At 43.1% G+C, this 22,110-nt stretch overlaps 1 protein-coding gene across 7 annotated transcripts in view; it reads right to left on the bottom strand.

Moving 5' to 3' along the window:
• ARHGAP26 (Rho GTPase activating protein 26) overlaps positions 1–15,848 on the bottom strand; it is a 427,184-nt gene extending 411,336 nt beyond the window's left edge. For all 7 annotated transcript variants that reach the window (XR_007152434.1, XM_047860210.1, XM_047860227.1 and 4 more), the window contains exon 1: positions 15,352–15,848. Coding sequence is in view for 6 of the 7 variants with exons in the window: in XM_047860210.1 (XP_047716166.1) it covers positions 15,352–15,505 (154 nt within the window). In the remaining variant the exon portion in view is untranslated. The remainder of the gene's footprint in view (positions 1–15,351) is intronic.
• Between the last annotated feature and the right edge of the window lie 6,262 nt (positions 15,849–22,110).

The raw sequence follows: 22,110 nt of genomic DNA, 5'->3' as shown, positions 1-22,110 counted from the left end.
TAGAAACACCCGGACTCCTCCGTCCTTGGTCCACTGTTGACAACGTGTTCTCCTCTTCGCCCACACCAGCATGTCTCCTTGGGAAAATGCCATGGAATTTTGCATTATATTAATCAGCTTGTTTGAATATTCAAATAATGATTACACTGATTGAATCAGATTTTCAGCAAAGTGTTCTCCCTGCCGCTTGCTTTGTATTTTCCCCGGCACAATGCCACCTCCCCTGACACCTGTACCTGGTCTGAGAAGCACGTCCTCACCTCTCCTCCCCTTCCTTCCAGGCACCATGAGCAGATGGTATCCATTTTCTCACACATTTCTGCCTTGGGACAGTGTTAAGCAGAGTAAAGCTCAAATCACTGGTAAAATATGGGAGCATTTTAGGTGATACGATGACAAATAATTTTCAATTTAATGATCATGATTTAATAACTATGTGAAGACGTTTTAGAAAAAATATTGCTAACTACATCCAACGTGTCATTTTGGAATGCTATAAAGTTCCCTTTTGAAATGAATGTACTTTTTAATAGACTTTTTCAAAGTAAATAAACAGTGGTAAAGGTGGGGCAAAAAGAACAGAGGTAGTTTTAATTGACTTATCACTAAGAACACTGGCTCCTTGGACTTGATAAGCCTTCACCTGCCTTTTCCGGAGTTCTTGCCTTTTTCCTCCAGGACTTTTTGAACTAATTGTACTGTGGACTGTCTGTGTTTCCTCGGCCTCCTCTCAAGATGCTGAGCACTTGGATGACAGTGATTGTGCCAGCCCCGTCTCAGAAACCCTGCCACCAAGAACATTCCACCCCAACATGAGCTGTGTCACAGGCACTGAAACAGACACCACCCAGGACAGGTGGCACAATCCTATCCTCCAGAGAGAAAAGGGCTGACCTGAAGGAAGAGGAAACTGCAAGAGAGAAGTCGGATAAAACACTCTGCTCCCTCACCACTCTCCAGAAATTCCACAGCGCAGAAAGCCTTGCTGACAGACAAGTGCATATACTGGCCAAAGTCGTGTTCTCCAGTCAAAGGTAGGAGACTATCCTCCTTTAATACCTGCCAAACTTCCTGAATAATCACACACTGCACAAAAAACTGAATGGCACCCTCACTAGTAATGCAAACGAGTTCTCTGGGGCCCTACATTCAAGTGGTTCCTAGTTACAGCTGTGTCTCATTTTAGGGAAAGATTTTGTTGTGGCTTTTAATCCCAGAACCAATGCTACATACAGACTGGGGAGTAAGAAATGGAGAAAACTCTAAGCATTGTTTAATTACAGAGGCTACTTAGTAATAAACTAGTCAGTTTCCTTCCTACTCTAAACTCATGATTTATAAAATTCAGTTCACTCAGAACTTTCCAGAAACACTCCTGTGGAATCTTTATCAAAATGAAAACTGTACATACCCTTTGGCCTAGCAGCTCCATTTGTAGGATTTGTCCTACAGATCTACTCACTCATGTGCCTGTGAACGTACCAAGATGTTCTGGTAATAGTAACATGTTGGAAATCATCTAAACATCTATCATTAGGGAGCTGGTTAAAGAAACTGTTATCTGTACTCCATTCAATGGAGCACAATGTAATGCTAAAAATGAGTAGCTCTATATGTATCAATGTACAATAAGATCTAAAATATATTAAGACTGTGCAATATGCAAATATATGCAAAACAGTGCATATGGCATGCTCCAGAAAAATATATAAATATGTATTTTCTGGCACATGCATACATTTTATCTGAAAAAATCGCAAGACATGGTAAAATGTTGCCTCCAGGAGAAGCACTTGACATCAGAAGGCAAGAGGAATTGGAGGGACATTGGAATTCTTCTCTGCCCTTTTGAACGATGTACCATTTACAGGTATTACCTAAACTTCTTTTTTAATTTTAGTTTTCATTTTTTTGAACTTACATCCAAACTAGTTAGCGTATAGTGCAACAATGATTTCAGGAGTAGATTCCTTAATGTCCCTTACCCATTTAGCCCATCCCCCCTCCCACAACCCCTCCAGTAACCCTCAGTTTGTTCTCCATATTTATGAGTCTCTTCTGTTTTGTCCCCCTCCCTGTTTTTATATTATTTTTGTTTCCCTTCCCTTAGGTTCATCTGTTTTGTCTCTTAAAGTCCTCATATGAGTGAAGTCATGTGATTTTTGTCTTTCTTTGACTGACTAATTTCACTTAGCATAATACCCTCCAGTTCCATCCACTTAGCTGCAAATGGCAAGATTCCATTCTTTTGGATTGCCGAGTTATACTCCATTGTATATATATACCACATCTTCTTTACCCATTCATCCATCGATGGACATGTGGGCTCTTTCCATACTTTGGCTATTGTGGATAGTGCTGCTATAAACATGGGGGGGTGCATGTGTCCCTTCAAAACAGCACATCTGTATCCCTTGGATAAATGCCTAGTAGTGCAATTGCTGGGTCATAGGGTAGTTCTATTTTTAGTTTTTTGAGGAACCTCCATACCGTTTTCCAGAGTGGCTACACCAGCTTGCATTCCCATTAGATAAACTTTTTTAAAAGAAACACAGATATGAATTAAAGTAAAAATGCCCTTGTAATTTTATTTGCTGAACTGATAATCATTTTCTCCTCTTGTCCCACAAATGCAATAATGAGATACTCAGTGAGGGCTCAGTTTAGGTTTTAGCCCTATCTGCTTGACTGTCTCCATGGCACAGAAAATCCCTCAAGCTAACTCAATCTGCCTGGAAATCTATCTAAAGTCTCACAGGAGGAGCCAGTTCAGAGATTCAAAGTGTTCAAATTAGCCTAGAGTAAACATAAAAGCACATATGACAGCAAGATCAGAGGAGCTTTGAAATTTACCTGTGATGTCTTTACAACCATGTAAAATGGAGTTTATTTTGGCGTTTCTTTTGTGGCAGCAGCAGGAGTCAAAGTGCAGCTACTGGCTTGGCCCAGAGAAGCCAGCTGGTTAACAAGGTTTAGTCCAGAATTCCCAAGCTCCTAAAACCTTTGTCCATCTGGTAAAGAAAACACACACACACACACACACACACACACACACACCACTCTAACCTCAGGAATCTCCTCTTTCTAAATATAGCAGGCAACTGCCGGGTCTCCAAGCTCACCCGCTGAAGCATTCTGTGCCTTCCAACCAAGGTGAAATGAGCCAGATGTAAACACGCCGTGACAGCTTCTGGCCCACACTGCCAAGCTGTTTTCCCTAATATTTCCTCTATTTCTCCACTCTGGGTTTCTACACAAATGTGTAAATCCCTGTGACTCAAATTTGTAAACATTCCTCTGGCCACTAATGCTGTTTTTCTCACCCTAACAAATGTGATTTCCTTCTTGGTCTCTGAAATTTGAGGTTGGAATAGCCTATTAGATATGGGCAAAGCCCCACCCCATCTCCCATTTTATCCCTAAGAACCTGGAGCTTAGAAAACACAATGGAGGGGTCCAAAGCTAATTAGGACACAGCCAATTAATTGTAATCTCTGTCTCCCCCCCTCCCCCCACCCCCACCACACACACACACACAAATACACACACACCAGATTTTTTTTTCACAGGCTATGGTTCTTTTAGAATTCATATCAGTGCCTAACAGAAAGGCCTGTTTTTTTTAAGGATGCTTCCAATTTAAGCAAAAGGTTAAGCTTCAGAAACATAATCTAACACACTCTAATGAGCAAGAGACAAATACAAACTGACTATACAGATGCAAAGGACCTAAACAATAGATGTCAAAGGGCTTATAAAACTTGGAGGCTGGCAACAATTCCATATTGAGGAACCTTCCAGGAATGTTCAAGGATCCTGGAAATCCTTTATCCCATGGAAATGTTAGAACGTACCCACAAAGGTACGTGTGCATATGATCCCTGCAGCACTTTCTCTAATTGTGAAAAATTTAGACAATCCAAATTATCTTTCAAGAGGAGACAAGGTAAATAAGCCATGGTGTATCCACATAGCAGAATTCTCTGCAGATATTAAAAAGAATATACTATGTACAGGTACTGACATGGAAGAGGTCTAAGTCATAGTATTAACCAGAAAAGCAAAACACAGAATAATTTATATAGTATAATCCCATTTATGGGGAAAAAAATACACATACAAAAAAGAAGAAAAAAAAGCGTATCAAACAGTTGACAGTTGGTTGTCAGGAAAGTGGGTTCTTTACATTTCCATATTCTTTGATGCTATTAAGACAATGTATTCGTGAACTATCTGTGTAATTTTTTTCACCTTTGTACTATAAGATTAGGTCATTCATTCACATGGTTAACTTCCACCCCAAATCTCATCATCCCCAAGTCATCTTTACTTCAGAAAATAGCACCATCATTCACGTAACTGCTAAAGCCAGAACATTTGAATCATTCTTGACTTCACTGTTTAAGAACCTTCACTGGTTAAGAATCAAACAGCAAATCCTGTGGGCTCTACGCGATTCTTGCCCCACTGTATCTATTCTACACACAGTGGCCCCCAGGATCTCCCCAAAACACAAGTAGGATCACATCACAACCTCCCATGGCTTCCAGTTACACCTAGAATAAAACCCAAAATTCGTTTTGGGACTCAAGACAAGGCCTGGCTCCTGGACTCTCTCCCTGTTCATTTGCCATCATTGTTTGCCAACCACACTGGCCTCCCTGCGGGTCCTCAACACACCATGCACTTTCCCACCTTGTGACTTGTGCACCTGTTACTGCCACCCTAAAAGCCATTACTCTAGGTCTTGAAGGACATGTTAAGAGTGGAGCAGGACTCCATATTTGTTGAATAAAAGTCTTCCTTTGACAGCAAAAAATGTATCATTTGATATTCACTGGGTTATAATTTTAAAAATCAAAACTAAGGTCAGTCATAAATTTAAATCTGGGGGCACCTGGGTGGTTCAGTCGGTTAAGTCTCTGACTCTTAATCTCAGCTGAGGTCTTGATCTCAGGGTCATGAGTTTAAGCCCTATATTGGCTCCATACTGGGTGTGAAGACTACTTAAAAAAAGAAAAAAAAATGAGGGGCACCTGAGTGGCTCAGTTGAGCATCTGCCTCCTGATTTTCACTCAAGTCATGATCCCAGTGTCACGGGATGAGACTCGCATTGAGCTGAGCCTAGTAGAACCTGGTTGAGATTCTCTCCCTCTGCTCCTCTTCCCCGTTCATGCACGTTCTCTCCCTCTCCCTCTCCCTCTCCCTCTCCCTCTCCGTCTCCGTCTCCGTCTCCGTCTCCGTCTCCGTCTCCCTCTCCCTCTCCCTCTCCCTCTCTCTCCCTCTCTCTCTCTCTCTCTCTCCCTCTCTCTCTCTCTCTCTCTCTCTCAAATAACATTTTAAAAAATTGTTTAAAAAAAAAAGAAAAAGAAAAAAGAAATTTAAATCTAGAAAAAGCACGTTGTTGGCTTCATATTGGTATCTCTCCCTTGAGTAGCTTTTTAAAATGCAGCGTCCTTGGGGTGCCTGGGTGCCTCAGTAGGTTAAGCGTCCGACTTCAGCTCAGGTCATGATCTCACGGTTTGTGAGTTCAAGCCCCATGTCGGGCTCTGTGTTGACAGCCTGAAGCCTGCTTCAGATTCAGTGCCTCCCTTTCTCTCTGCCCCTCCCTCCCCTGCTTGCACTCTCTCTCAAAACTAAACATTAAAAAAATCTTTTTAAATGCAATGGCCTTGATGAGATAACAAAGTCACCTTCATGAGTCCCTTTCTCCAACAGCTCAGTGGTGATCCCTGTTCCTCCCTGACCCATTCTCATTTCATCAGTTCATGGGGTTTGTGATCATTAGCTTATATTGACCAGAATTAGGAAGTCCAGCCTGAGGCCTCTGCCCAGAGGGACGCTAACTAGCCTTATAAAAGCAGAAACCAGAAATTTAGCCTCCAAAGAACCACCATCCTAAGCCTTGGGATCCTGAAACTGATCACTCAAATGCATCTGAGGTTAAAGCAAATGGAAGCAAAAAGTCCCCAAATGAGGCTAAATGAAGAAAATATACTGAGCACTGTCCACTTAATCATCAGGTTTTATGGGACAAAATAAAGGGAAAAATCTAAGACATAAGACAGTGCCCAACAAAAAGATCTACATAGACATCTCAGCAAAGAAAATGCACCACTGGTCAATAAGCACATGGAAATACGCTCAACATCATTAGTCATCAGGAAAATGAAAATTAAAACCAGGATTAACCACTTCACACCCACTAGGAAGGCTGCAATCAGAAAGACAGACAATAACAAGTATTGGTGATAATAGACAAGCTGAAACCTTTGTACAAAGCCAATGGGAATTTAAAAGGATGTTTCTGCTGTGGAAAACACTTTGGCAGGTTTTTAAAAATTAAATATAAGTTTACCATACAACTTAGCAGTTCTGCTTTCAGATAAGAAATGAAATAAGAAATGAAAACATATGTCCACACAAAGACATGTACACAAATGTTCACTGCAAGCATTTTTCATAAGAGCCAAAAATGAGAACCCAAATGTCTATCAAATGGTGAATGGATCAAGAAAATACGATTCACACATGGAATACTCTTCAACAATAAAAAGGAACAAACCAACACATGCCACAACACAGATTAATCTAAAAACACTATGCTAACTGAAAGAAGCTGGATACAAAAGACCATATAATGTATGATTCAATTTAGCTTTTTCATAGACAACAAATCTATAAGGGGTAGAAAAAAGTAGATTAGCGGTTGTCTGAGGCTTGAGGTGAGACTAAAGAGTGCCAATTGGAGGTGAAAGAAATGTTCTAAAACTGGAATGGGGTGATGGTTGCATAATTCTGCAAACTAACTACAAATGAATTGTACACTTAAAACTGGTGAATTTTATACTTCAATAAAGCTCTCAAAACAACTCCCCAAAACATGCTGCCTTGAAACAAATGGCTACTTTAAAAGGAATAACCATAGGGGCGCCTGGTGGCTCAGTCAGTTAAACGTCCGACATCGGCTCAGGTCATGATCTCATGGTTTGTGAGTTCGAGCCCCCACGTCGGGCTCTGTGTTGACAGCTCGGAGCCTGGAGCCTGCTTCCGATTCTGTGTCTCCCCTTCTCTCTGCCCCTCCCCTGCTCGTGCTCTGTCTGTTTCTCAATAGTAAATAAACACAAATATAACGTTCATGAGAGGTATTTGTAAACGGATAGGTCAATTCCTAACTTCTAGTGATCAATCCATGGGGGGAAAAAATGGAGAGGAGAAAAAAAGTTTTTTTAAGATTTTAAAGGAGAAAGAATAGTCTTTCTTCATGATAGTTGTGGATAATCATAGCCCAACAAATAAGATATTCAGCCATAAAAACGAATGAAATTCGGACACATGCTACAACATGGATGAACTCTGAAGATACTAAGCTAAAAGAAATAAACCAGGCACAAATGGTCAAGTACAGTATTATTCCACTAATATGAAGTACTCAGAGTAGTCAACCTCATGAAAAAAAAGCAGAACAGACGTTACCAGGTATTGGGGGAAGGGGAGAATGAGCAGTTAGTGTTTAATGGCTACATAGTTTCAGTTTGGGAAAACAAAAAAATTCTGCAAAGTGATAGCACTGATAGTTACACAACATTGAGAACGTACTTAATACCAATGAACTGTACACCTACAAAAGGTTAAAGTGGTAAATTTTGTGTTATGTTTCTTTTATCACACACACACACACACACACACACGGAACAATACTCAACAACTCAACAATAAGGAAACTCAACCCAATTTATTTTTTTAAATTTTTTTTTAACGTTTATTTATTTTTGAGACAGAGAGAGACAGAGCATGAATGGGGGAGGGTCAGAGAGAGAGGGAGACACAGAATCGGAAGCAGGCTCCAGGCTCTGCGCTGTCAGCACAGAGCCCGACGCGGGGCTCGAGCTCACAGACTGTGAGATCATAACCTGCGCCGAAGCCGGATCCTTAACCGACTGAGCCACCCAGGCGCCCCAACAACCCAATTTAAAAATGAACAAAAGATCAGAAGAGACACCTCACCAAAGAAGATACACAGCTGGAAAATAAACGTATGAAAAGATACACAACATCATGTCATTAAGGAAATATAGATTTAAAAAACAGTGAGACACCACTACAGGCCTGTTATAATGGCTAAATCCAAAGCACACTCTGCCTTGTCAGTAGGGAGCCTGATGCAGGGCTTGAACCCAGGAACCATGAGATCATGACCTGAGGTGAAGTGGGACGCTAAACCAACTGAGCCCCCCAGGCGCCCCTGACAACGCCAAATGCTGATGAGGATGTAGAGCAACAAGAACGCTCATTCTTTACTCACAGGAAGGCAAAATGGCACCACTTTGGAAAACAGTTGGGCAATTTCTTACAAAACTGGAATACTCGATCCGCCAGTTGTGCTCCTTGATATTTACTCAAATGAGTTAAAAGCCTATGTCCACACATGAACCTTCAGACAAATGTTTGTATCAGCTTTATTCCTAACAGCCAAAACTGGGAAGCAACCAAGATGCCCTTCAATAAATAAGTGGATACATTCATATGGTACATCCAAAGGAGTATTTGCCAGTGATAAAAAGAAATGAGCTATTAAGCCACAAAAAGACATGAAGGAATTTTAAATGCATATTGCTAAATGAAAGAAGTCAATCTGAAAGGCTAATCACCCTATGATTCCAGCCGCCAGCATATAACACTCTGGAAAAGGCAAAACTAGGGAAATAGTAAAAGAGAACAGTCACTGCCAAGAACAGGGGCACAGGAATGAATAACTGGAGCACGGGGGATTTTTAGGGCAGTGAAACTATTCTGCATGATACTGCAATACAAGTTATTTAACATTTGTCAAAACCCAGAGAATGTACAATGCAAAGAATGGACCCTGATGTAAACTTTGGATTTTAGTGAATAACCCTATCACCACACTAATGCAAGATGTCAATGACAGGGGAAATTGAGAAGAATAGGTATGAAGGGCTGGTCTGAGAACTCCCTATACTTTCCACTCAGCTGTTCTGTAAACTTAAAACTGCCCTAAAAATATTGTCTTATTAATCAAAAAATGAAGGGAAGAGACCTCAGACCTCTGTCAGTAGGTTGAGGACTACAGTTTAAATGCAATTTATTCAATCCAATAAAGATAATGGATTAAAGTAGAAGAATTTTTTTCTTTTTTTGAGAGAGAGAGAGATAGCACACGTAAGCAGAGGTGGAGGAGAGGGAGAGAGAGAATTCCAAGCATGTTCCATGCCCAGCGCAAAGTCCAACTCAGTCTCAGGACTATGAGATCATGACCTGAGCCAAAATCAAAAGTCAGGTGCTTAACCAACTGAGCCACCCAGGCACCCCATAAGGAACTTTTAAGTTAATGTTACATAAAAACTACAAAATCTTGTTTGGACTTAATTTACTGTTGTTTATGTTTGTATGACTAATATTCCAAATGTCAGCATTACAAATTACCACCATTTATAAATAATTTGCAAATGCCTCTTTCTTCCCTTTAATTTGCAAGGTGCTAAAGCAAAGCAAAGGAACTGGGAAAATGTTTTTGCTACTTAACTCCATACCCATTTGTCTTATTAGGATTTTGCAAGTAATATAATTACTCCTGAACACAGGAGACTGGTAATGAACATCCTTTGGGAAGCCATTCAAGAGGGCTCATCTCACTACTACAAAAAGCCTATGACAAATCCTAAAGAACTACAAAAGTGTGACATGATTTAAACCACCAACTCTTTAAAAAAATAATGAATTCAAAAAGAAAAAATAATAAAGCATGCAACACTTCATGTTGACTTTTTTCACTCTTGTTTAAATGAGCATTGAGAATAAACCATTTTTCTTATCAAATCAGACCCAGGAATAGGTTTCTGGCCTTCCTGTTTGATGTTTTATTATCCAGCTAAAAGAGAATCACTTCCAATTATAAAATAAATAAATCATGTGATATACAGCACATTGACTACTGTTCATAGTGGCATAGAGTATGTTTGTAAGTTGCTAAGAAAGTCCATCTAAAAGTTCTCATCACACACAAAAAATTATATAACTGTATGGTGACAGATGTTAACTAGATTTATTGTTGTGATCCTGCACAACATACACAAATACAGAATCCTGTTGTACACCTGAAACTAATACAAATTTATGTATCAATTATAGCACAATTTACATTTTTTTAATTAAAAAATAAATTAATGTGGGGCGCCTGGGTGGCTCAGTCAGTTAGGTGTCCGACGTTGGCTCAGGTCATGATCTCGCAGTTCGTGAGTTCGAGCCCCGCGTCCGGCTCTGTGCTGACAGCTCAGAGCCTGGAGACTGCTTTGGATTCTATGTCTCCCTCTCTCTCTCTGCCCCTCTCCTGCTCACACTGTTTCTCTCTCTCTCTCAAAAATAAACATTAAAAAATGTTTTAAATAATAAAATAAATTAATACTATAAAAGTATACATTTTTTTAAAAAATTATTTTTAAAAAGAATCACTGATAACCACTCATTGATACCAAAGATAAACTCTAGCACTTTATAAAGGCAAGAGGCAGCCAGACTCCCATCATTTCCCTTCTAGCCTATAATGGTTCTTTAATCCTATGATGGAAACACAAAACTTCAAAGCACAATACAAAATATTAGCTATTCATTGCTACCCAGGTTTCAGAGTCTGAAAAAACAACAGACACAATACTTTCACTTAATATAGCATGTGCCACATGCTTCTCCTTTCTAGGGGCTAGATCTATGAAGAATTTGCATCTTCAGTACTAATACGGTTACTAAAAACACTCAAGGGTCATGTTCAAGAGAGTCCACTGCCTGCAGTCCATTGCTAGGTTCAAAACCTGGTTGTATAACTTACGAGCTATGTAACCTTAGACAAGTTGCCCCAAGTCTAAAATACAGAAAAATAAGAATATTCACTCACAGAATGGTGGTAAGGACTAATGAGACTAATGTGGACACAGCATAGGGCCAGGCACTTGGTAAATGCTCAAGAAACAAAAACACATCATCCCAAAAGTTTTCATAAATACTACAGACTCGAAATGTACATTTACTTCATTTTGTTAGAAAGAAAGAAAGAAAGAAAGAAAGAAAGAAAGAAAGAAAGAAAGAAAAAAGTGTCACCCAGCAGGTAAGACCCCAGAGTAAGGCTTTATGGAGTATCACACATGCTGCCCCAACTTGACTGAAAGTTCACAGAAGGAACGGGCTAGATTCCTAGTTTTATTTTGGTCTCCTCTGTGTCCATCACAGTACCAGGAACTAGAACTAATCCATTCCCCACTCATGAGTTTGAAACACAAAGGAGCACACGTGGGTTCCCCCCAGCCCTGGGAAACAGTTCCATCTTTGGGATATGACCTCTACTTAAATGCCCCTGAAGAAGAGTAGCATATAGATTCCAAGTTCCCCCACCTGAAAGTCCAATGAAAAACTCTGTTCCTAAAGTTGGTCACTACCACCTAGGACGAAACTATTAAAATTGCACATGTGATGTTCAGAATAGACAAATCTATAAAGACTGAAAATACTTTAGTGGTTGACAGGGGCTGGGGACAGGGGTAGCAGGGAGCTGGGAGAAAATGGGGAACAATGGTTAATGGGAATGAGATTTCTTTGTGGGGATGACTGCACAATTCTGTGAATGTAGTAAAAACCAGTGAACTGGATTCTGTAAGTGGGTGAACTATACAGTAAGGTAAATTATACCTTAAAAAAGTTGATACCTTAACATCTGAATTTTTGCCCCACCCCTCCCATCTTAGATTATCAGAACAAGGGTATTCATTATATCTCATTAAGCAGAAGCCAAATTTATAGCCATAAGTCCACACAACCCAACTCTCAACATGGAAAGACACAGTTCCTGAAAACCCACATCACTCCTTAAAACCAATAGCCGAATTCACTCTCATTTCTATGAAACCACGTTTGGTTTGCCACTGGGTCCATGACACCCGCTCTGAAGTCCAATGCATTCTGCAAGCTTTTCCTGCAAGACAAGAGAGAGAGGCAGCCAGCCCAGCCACTGAGGGGAGATGTTAAGCTAGCCGGAAGGTTGAAAATTTAAGTTACCAGAATGTTATTAGGAACAGAAAGAATGTTGGGAGGCTTACTACTATTTTTTTTTATTTGTGGAACTTTTTTGGCATAACCACAACATTATGCAAAGAGGATTGCCAGGACTCTTCCCACGGTAACCAGTGGTTAACACATACACAACTGTGTAAGTTATCAACAAGTGGCATGAAGAAGGCATATTGCTTAACTCCCTGCACCCAAACCAAAAAATGCCCCTCTGCTCTTAGTAACGTTTGCTCTGAGTCTTGACAACCCCGAATGCTGGAAGATGATTACAGCCACCAACAAGTGAGCAGTGCTATGCACCGGGCTCTAAGCTAAGTGCTTTCTTTATAAGCACTGAATCATTTGATCCTCACAACACTAGAAGGTCAGGGTGGCTACTGCACAGGAGGAGCTCAGTCAGGCTCAGTGACTTGCCCAAAGTCAACCAGTAAGTGAGTGGGTTAAGATTCGAACCTAGGAAATCCTAAAACTTAAATCTGCAACTTCGTTTCCAGCTACTATGGTCTCTACAGAAAGAAAGAAAGCCTTGAACATACAAATTCCTCCCAACTGAGACACTGATTCATCAGGGTAAGAAGAGTCCTGAACACAACAGGAGCACCCACAGGAAAGACCTAGACAAATAGGTGAGATCTAGGTCCTTTAGGTGAAAATAGGTCCTTTTTCAGGACAGAAAAAGCTGACTGTCACCAAGGTAGGTCCCAAATTATTTTATTGCTTATCTTCTATGTATCCAGATCAGAGGCTTGGACTCCAGGGAAAAACTTCAAGGGGGTTATTTGTTTATCAGATTCTCAAGGGGATTCAAAAGACAACAGACCTAGACAACAGTTCTGCTTGGGGGTTAAGTTAAGCACAGGCAACTTTGGAATCAGACAACTTGGGTTCAAATACATTCAAATGCTGTGTCACCTTGAGCAGGTGACCGACCTCTCTGACCTTCAGTTTCTTCATAAATAAAATGTTAAGTAGTAACAACAATGATCTAGCTGAACTCTAGCAATCCCAAGAGGCCCGTTTTATTGCCTCAGGTTAACACACAAAAGAAATCTAAACCCAGAGTTCTGTGAATACTAATTATAAAATAAAACCATAAAATTTTATAGTTGGAAGAGGCTACAAATCATCTAAACTAGTGTTATTTATATAATTGTCTATTTTTTTCTGTGTAATTAGTTTTAAAAATACCGGCTTTACATTTTCAGTAGTAGGAAGGATGAACAGAAGAAAAATAATACACAAACACTATGACAGTAACATACACTGTATAAGCTCCTAATGATAATGGAATGCCTCAAATCTGGGAAACAGTGATCAACTCCACCCTTTCCACTTAAGAGGTCACATGACCTATTCAACTAATAGTAGCAGTTGAAGAGTATAGTTAAGTACAGCTGGATATACAGGGATTAGAACATTTAGTTCCTCGCTAGTCTTTCTCCCAAGTTACAGGTCTGCCCTATTCCATTAGACAACTTAAATAACTCTTAAACCCTATTACTGCATTATTCCCTCCTACCCAAAGAATTCTGACCCCTGCCAAAGAAATAGTAGCAGGCAAATAAACTGCCAGTCACACAAATGCACCCTACTCATACTCAAGGCAGACATACAAATGCAATTCCAAATACTCGCAGGCTTGGTCTAGGAGATCCATTCTGGGTGAGCAGCATGGGGAAGGATTAAGAGCTCTGTATTAGCAGGAACTCCAACTCTGGCTCAGACCAGGCAAGGGTTCAAAACTAGGTCCCACTGATAACAGCTGTGTGGCGCTGGACTAAAGATTCACCAAGCTTGTTTTCTCATTTGTAAAATAAGTAACAGACAATTCACTGGCAAGGAATCAGTCTCCGTAGCCACAGGGCAGCAAAATATTCACTGCTACATAGTCAGGGTCCAGGGCAGTAACCAGCACACTGCAGGCACTGTGTCTATTTACTGAAATAAGCAGATGCCCAATTAAAGCCATTACTACCTACCTCTACATTTTTAGAAGCATCGGGGTCACAAAATGACATCTCAGGCACTTGACTTCTGTAAGTCTCCTTTAAAGAGGCCTGGGAACAATTCTCACAGGTGGGACCCCACTCTGCCAACGCAACCTTTCTTAGCTGAAAGATCTCACCTATTAAGATACCCATCACACAGACAGGAAAAGAAAAGCCAAAGACAGTTCAGTTCCACTATCTTCTTCCTTCGTGTCATTCCCGGTTCTCAAAACTAAAAGATGAACCCAACTATTTTTAAATGGGTAGAACTGTGAAGGCCCCAAAAAGGACCGCCCAATCCAAGAAGCCCATCCCTAGAACGCTCTCATTTGGCCAGGAGAAACTCTGGCTCTGCAAAAGTCAAGGGACAATCACACACAGAATGCAAATTTCAGTGCTCCCCTACCAAAAGGAAATAAGCAAAAATAGTTTTACGAAAGGTTCCAGAATCTTTCAGGACGAGTTTAAACCTCTCCTTTCTGAGTGAGGACGTTGGACATTTCCTCCAAAATCCTGGAGTTTTCAAGGATAATGGGAGAGGTAGAAAGGAGAGCGAGGGAGCGGGAGAGGGAGACAGTCAGGATATGCTCGTTCTATTTTTAAACCCTCGCCCACAGTTTAGAGTAAAGGAACACTCTGATGCTGTACTCCCACCCCTGTCACCTTCTGCTAAACACAAGAATCCGAACCTGCACACGTACACGGCCCTGGATTACTGGCTGCCAACACTCCCCAGAACCGTGAGCTAAGCAGCCCTTCCACCCAGCCCTTCTCTGGCACCGCCGGTGCCTTTCGGAGAAACGGGCGGCCCGGAGACAGCGAAGCAATCACCAGCCGCCTTCTCCTGAGGGGAGGCAGCGCCCCCTTGGCAGGGCACGTTCCAGTTCCCTGGCTGGGTACCCAGGGGTGAGCAAGTGTTCCCCCACGGGAGCCGCAGTGGTGGACGCGATGGGGTTTCCCGACGGGGTGCGGCGCGCCGGGCACTGGCGTCCCACTCCCGGGACACCTGTGTGCCGCGCACACCCAGCCGCGGTGCCCCGCGAGCACCACTCGCCCTCGGTCACCTCCCGGCCATCCCAGAAAGCCAACGGCTGGGCGGCGGGTCTCCTTCCTCATCGACTCGCCCATCTTACGTCCCCGTCTCGCCCCACTGCAAGCACCTACACCCGTCCCTCAGTGACCCCCGGGGCGGAACGGCAGCCGGCGCGCGGGTGCCCAGGGCCGAGAGCCGCCCGACGGCCCTCCCGCCTCAGGGCCCCGTCCCCGCCGGACTCGGGACACTCACTCTTAAGCGCGCTGATGAGTGACTTCCCGTCCTTGATGAGCTCCTTGATGAATTTGTTGGTCTTGTCCAGCTCCGCTTCGTGCGACTTGAGCGTCTCTCTGAAGTGCGGGCTGTCGAGGCAGCAGTCGCTGAATTCGAGCGCGGGGAGCCCCATAGTGGCCGAGTCGCCCAGCCGGGGGGCGCGCCTCCCCCGGCGCCCCGGAGGCCCGCAGCCCCAAGCACGCGCGCGGCGGGACCCCGGCCGGGACCCCCGACGCCCGCCGGCTCCACAGGTGTGGCGCCGGCTCGCCCTCCGCGCGGTGTCCGCCGGCACGCAAGACTCCTGACCCGCGCGGGGACCCAGCGGAGGGGCGGCTGCTCCCGCGGCGCGCAACGGAGTGGTGGGCGGGCAGGAAGCGCAGCGGCGGACCCGCGGCGGTGCCGGGAAACGAGAAGCAGGCGAGCGAGTGCGGCCGCCGCCTCCCCGCCTCCTTCGCCAGTTCGCTCTCCAGCAGCCTCGAGCGCCCTCTCACAGCAGCCTCGGCCGCCCCACCGGCGTCCGGGCCGCTCGAACCTGCTAGCGATGACCTAATCTCAGCCGGACCAATCAACGTGCCCGTCTCAGCCCGACCCCCCTGCCTCCCGGGGACACCCGGCCATTCCGCGGCCTTGACCCAATCAGCGGGGCCTAGAGGCGGGGCCTCGGGCGGGGGGCGGGGTCCACGCCACCGCCTAGGTCCGCAACACAAGCTCCGCCTTCTCCCGCCGGCGCTGTGTTGCAGACCCGGAGCCCGAGGGTTGATTGCTGCGGTGCACGGGCCCTTGCCACTCCTGATCGTGGCGACTTGCCGCGGCCAGGGTCCGAAGCCGAGGTGGTGCGTCTGCTGGTCTGAGAACCGAGGATCCTAAATGGGCGGAGCATGAAAAAACTGGGAATTGGGGCTGCAGTTCCATTCAGCCCGCCCTGCCCGGCTGAGCAATTGAGCTTTCACTCAGAACGCACCTCCCTACCCCGGGAGAACTTCGAGCACACGGAACCACCACGTCAACTCTAAACACACGCTTCTTATTCCAATCAGAGAATATGTGCATCTTAAAATGACAAGCTCTTCTTGCTTGCAGTCTTCCGCCCCCCACAGTCTGTACCCCTCATGGCCACTCCTGCTTAAAACCCGCCCACGGCTGCACCCAGTCGAAGGATCTAAAGTCCTTGTGAGAATTTCAGCCGCCTGTTGTGTTCCTGCTGGGCAACAAGCAAATTTTACATAATCACGTCCTGCCTGTCGTCCTTTGATACACTGTGAGCTTCACGAGGGCACGGACCACTGCAGTTTTCTTGTGCACTGCTGCATCCCCAACACCTAGAACAGCGGCTAGCACCTAGTAACATACTGACAGCTTACAGTGTGCTACGTGTGCTACGCTCCAATATTTGTGGAATAAATGAATAGATCTTTTCCTGTGTACCTCCCCACCTCCCACCCCCAGTGCGCTGCCCTGTTGTCCCTCTGTCCCACCACAGGAATCAATTCCGGCAACTCACTGCACTTGTCAGGCTGGGTCCCACAGTGCTGAAGTGTGAACTCCGAGAGCATAGGGACTGTCCCTGAATAAATTTTTGTATGTCCCGGAACTAGCAGCCCTCCTTCAGTTAAGGTTTTTTTGTTTGTCTTTTTAAATAGGTCTGCTATGTGCCGGCACTAAATAGATGCTACAGATCCTAAGATGAATAACACAGAATCAACTTAATTGCTGCTGGTCGGTGGGAGAGACAGGAGAAAAAGCAGTAGCAGCACTGCATGGTGAGACAGAAGGCTTGGGTGCTTGGGGACATGGGGAAAAGGTTACCAACTCAGGGGCCAGAGAAGGCATCAATGTTGAGAATGCAATTGATTGGTTCATTAAATGCATAAATGAATGAATGAATGTGATCTGTTTGCTGTTGTATCTACAAATTTAGACTTGATAGGAGGCCCAAACTACTAATAATTAAAATCCTGAAAATAGATGCTCCTCACTTGCCAAGGATGAGAAAGATCTGTTTAATGCTGTTCCAGTGTTCGGGTTCTCTACTGATATGTAACAAATCACACCAAAACTTAATAGTTTAAAACAACAACAATCTTTTTATTTTCTCTCGTGATCTCTGTGGGTCAGGAATCTGGGGGAGAGCTTAACTGGATAGTTCCAGCTTCGAGTCTCTCCCGGGTGGTCAGCTGAGCATCTCCCTCTCCTTGGGTGGGCCCAGGGCTTCTCCGTGTGCTCTCTGTGTCCCCTACTTTGGATTCCTCTCTGCACGGCAGCCTCAGTACTCTAGTGTGAATGTCCTAGCTTTACAGGGGGAAAGCTGCATCACCTTTTTCGGCCTACCCTTGGAAGCCACACACTTCTACCTCCTTCATTATCTACAAGCAAGTCACAAGCCCACACAGATTCAAAGAGAAATGAGGGGCACCTGGGTGGTTCAGTTGGTTAAGTGCCCAATTTCAGCTTAGGTCATGATCTCACAGTGCATGGGTTTGAGCCCCACATTGGGCTCTGTGCTGACCTAGAAATATTTTTCCAGCCATGTCTGAAAAAACAATCTGCTACCTTGGGCCTAGCACCTGATATTCAATAAATGTTAAATGAATGAAACAAAATAGGGGCCATGATGATTTATCTTCTTCTATTGAGGAATACTAGACAATTAAAGTATAAAGCAATATATATGTGTATTAGTAATGTGTATGAGTAATATATATGTAATAATAATAATGATAATGGCTATCATTTCTCAAGCTCTTAGTTTGTGCCAGACACTGTGCTAAATTATTTACTTACATGCATTTATATTGGTAGTATGATAATCCCCATCTTTCAAATGAGAAATTGAGGCCCAGAATTGTTACTTAAACCAGATTACCTAAGAAGTGTGTGTGACACATACACATACACAAACATATACCTTAATATGCCCATTTACAGGCAAATATGTGTGGATAACATTTGACTTCTTGTTAATTTAATCCAGGATTTCCATAAACACCTCCCACACTTCAGTCAGTATTATCACAAAAAGAGAATCAGAATGCAGTAGTATTGAGTACAGAAAGTGGCACATAGAATTTGCAGTTCTCTCTCTCTCCATAGAAAATAAGCTCCGTGAGGTAGAGATTTGTTGTCCACTGCCACAGCCCCAGCTCTGAGAACAGCAATGGGTACTTCAGAGGTGCACACTGCCAACAGGAGGGACACAAGTTTGATAAGGAAGAAACAGCAACTCGTGTGACAACATAGGTTGTAGCTATGACTGCCAATAAAACAGAAATCACCTTCATAAGAAACACAAATAATTTAAGCAAAGGGCTAAGTCGGTTGGGCACGTGAGCCATGATTTCAGCTCAGGTCATGATCTCATGGTTGGTGGGATAGAGACCCACATTGTGATTTTCTCTCTCCCTCCCCCTTTGCCCCTCCCCCACTCTTACACGCTGGTGCTCATGCATACTCTCTCTCTCTTTCTCTCTCTCTCTCTCAAAATAAATAAATAAACTTAAAGAAATAATTTAAACAAAATGATTTTGCCTACATTCTTAGGAAGATGTCTGAATTCCTTCAAATTAATCAAACAATAAGTCCAAATAGTTCTATTTTCAGTATCAGTGTATTTTAAATACGTATTATTTCTGACTTCAATTATCCAATTAATTTTCCATCTACATACAATGATCTTCCATTTGTAGAAAATTGGAAAGCATTCTCATATATGTTATCTCTGAGCCCAGATAAGCAGAGGTGAGCATAGGCCACTCACGGCTCCTGAACACAAACGGGAGAACAGGGCTGGTCCATGATGAAGGTTCATAGGTCCTCCTGTCACTGAGGACCAGAAATAGACATAGGCTCCGGGGGCTTAGGTGATGACATCAGCACAAGATTTCTCTCTCCATCGCATGAACTGACCTTCCTCTAAGGTGTCTTCATTCTCAGTGGCTCTCTCTGCTCTTCCAAAGTTATATCCAGCAATACTAGCAAGAAGAGAGTTTTCTTTCTAAGAATTATAGCAGAAATTGCAAGACTAAAGCCAGGGGTTAAACAGCCCTGCTGCTAACACATAAAACATTGGGAGGAGTTGTTTCCCCCAAGGACAAGCCAAGTGCTGTTAACAGGAAAAGAGGGAATTAATGCTGAATAGACAGAAACAATAATATGCGGTACAACTGACCAGTCCCCCAACCCCCTAAAAATGAATGCTCCTTCTGCTACATCTACATGGTTTTGTAATTCTATTTAGCACGTATTCCCTTTTTTTATAGTCAATACCATATGTTTCTTTACACAGTGACTTCACCTTTGTATTATTACTGGATAAGACATCAGTTTTCCTGTTTTAAAAAATGATTTTGAGGTGATGTTGTAAATATTCCATGTATCAGTCGTGGCCATGGTTACATAGGTGTTGACATTTGTCAAAATTTATGGGTACATTTTATTGTGTCTAAACTATAACTCAATAAGTTTGCAGTGAAATAGTTTAAGAAATGATTGTAAGAAATATTTTAAGAAATAATGATGATGGTAGTGATATTAATGATATTTATTTAGCTTTTTTGGCATAGTAGGATCTGTGCTAAGTACTTAATTGCATTACCCACCTTTACTAAAATCCTAGGAAGTAGGTACTGTTCACTATCCTTATCTTACAGATAAGGCAACTAAGAATGAGAGAAGCAAGGTGTCTCTCATTAGTGGTGGAACTAGGCTAAGAATTCAAATCTATCTGTCTTAAATAACTACCCAGCTGTAAGAGATCTATAAGAGAGACATTTTATATATCTAAAAATTAATAATAATAGCCAAACCAAAAATTGGAGTAAGATCACTCATGAAGAGGAGGTATTTTATTCTGAAATATCTGTATTTTCCAGGACCATTTCTGGTATGCCCCCAATATATCAATAATTATACAAGCCTCTAGTTTGTTTTGGCTTTTTTTTTTTAATTTTTTTTTTCAACATTTATTTATTTTTGGGACAGAGAGAGACAGAGCATGAACGGGGGAGGGGCAGAGAGAGAGGGAGACACAGAATCAGAAACAGGCTCCAGGCTCTGAGCCATCAGCCCAGAGCCTGATGCGGTGCTCGAACTCACAGACCGCGAGATCGTGACCTGGCTGAAGTCGGACGCTTAACCGACTGCGCCACCCAGGCGCCCCAAGTTTGTTTTGGCTTTAAATCAAAGGCCCTGCTGTTAGTGTGGAAGCAACTGACTGAAACAGACCTGAAATCTCATTTTCCCTGAAAGAAGAAAGTAACCTATCCTTACAAGTCCCGTTGCTTTCCAGTTCTTCAGAGAAGGTGGTGGCACTTAGTTAACATTCTTTGGCTCAAGAAATTAATGAAATTCATATTACTTGTAGTATTCAAGTCTGTTTTTTATATGTTGTCAACAGTTTTCATGTCTGCTACTTTTTTACTTAATATGCTTTCCTTATTCATTTTATATATCATTTACTATGTTCCAGATACTCTCCTAAACACTTTACAAAAATTAATTCAATTAATCTCTTAAAGACCTATTATCATCTTATCTCCATTTTATATGGAAACTGAAAATAACTAACCTAAAGTCATAGTCACTGAACAGCAGAGCTGAGATTCTAACTTATCGTCTAGCTTCAGACTTAGGCTATGTTACTAGTAGAACCTCAAGGGCCCAAAGAATTCACTTCCTCAGACTTCTACACAGCTGCTGGTGTGTAGGAGCTTTGGAAAAGGTTTTGGCTTCTTGATAAGGGGACAGCTGACACACACCTTTTGCCCACCTTCCTTCCCTATTCTTTCTACCTAGAATATAGATGTGATGCATTAATGAGCAGCAGCCATCTTGCAACCGGGAGGTTTGAATGCCATGTGCCAGGTGCCTTGGTGATATCCTGAGCCCAAGAATGCCCACCCACCAATCATTCACCACATAAAGGGTAAAAGAACACAACCTATTTAGGCCTCATTAATGGAGTTTTCTGCTACTCAAAGCCAGACACAGCCCTATCTGACATAACACAATAATCACAAAACCTATTGTTTCACCTCCTTTTGAATTGTGGTCATCTACATTAAAACATGGTCCTTAGGGAGTTCCCAAAATGGAAAATCATTGCTGTTTTTTTTTTTAATGGTTTTTTATTTATTTTTGAGAGAGAGGGGCGCCTGGGTGGCTCAGTTGAGTGTCTGACTTCGGCTCAGGTCATGATTTCACAGTTTGTGAGTTCGAGCCCCGTGTCAGGCTCTGTGCTTACAACTCAGAGCCTGGAGCCTGCTTCGGATTCTGTGTCTCCCTCTCTCTCTGTCCCTCCCCAACTCATGCCCTGTCTGTCTCTGCCTCTCAAAAATAAAGAAACATAATAAAAAAATTTTTTTTAATATTTATTTTTGAGAGAGACAGAGACAGAGTGGAGTAGGTTCAGAGAGAGAGGGAGACACAGAATCCGAAGCAGGCTCCAGGCTCCCAGCTGTAAGCACAGAGCCCAATTTAGGGCTCGAACTTGTGAACCACAAGATCATGACCTGAGCCGAAGTGGGACCCTCAACCGACTGCGCCACCCAGGCACCCCGAAAATCATTAGTTTTAAGAATGGCATCTTAGGGGCACCTGGGTGGCGCAGTCAGTTAAGCGTCCGACTTCAGCCAGGTCACGATCTCGCGGTCCGTGAGTTCGAGCCCTGCGTCGGGCTCTGGGCTGATGGCTCAGAGCCTGGAGCCTGTTTCCGATTCTGTGTCTCCCTCTCTCTCTGCCCCT

The sequence above is a fragment of the Prionailurus viverrinus genome, chromosome A1 (assembly GCF_022837055.1).
Source record: "Prionailurus viverrinus isolate Anna chromosome A1, UM_Priviv_1.0, whole genome shotgun sequence".
Classification (NCBI taxonomy): domain Eukaryota; kingdom Metazoa; phylum Chordata; class Mammalia; order Carnivora; family Felidae; genus Prionailurus; species Prionailurus viverrinus.
This window is presented reverse-complemented; position numbering and strand designations above follow the sequence as displayed.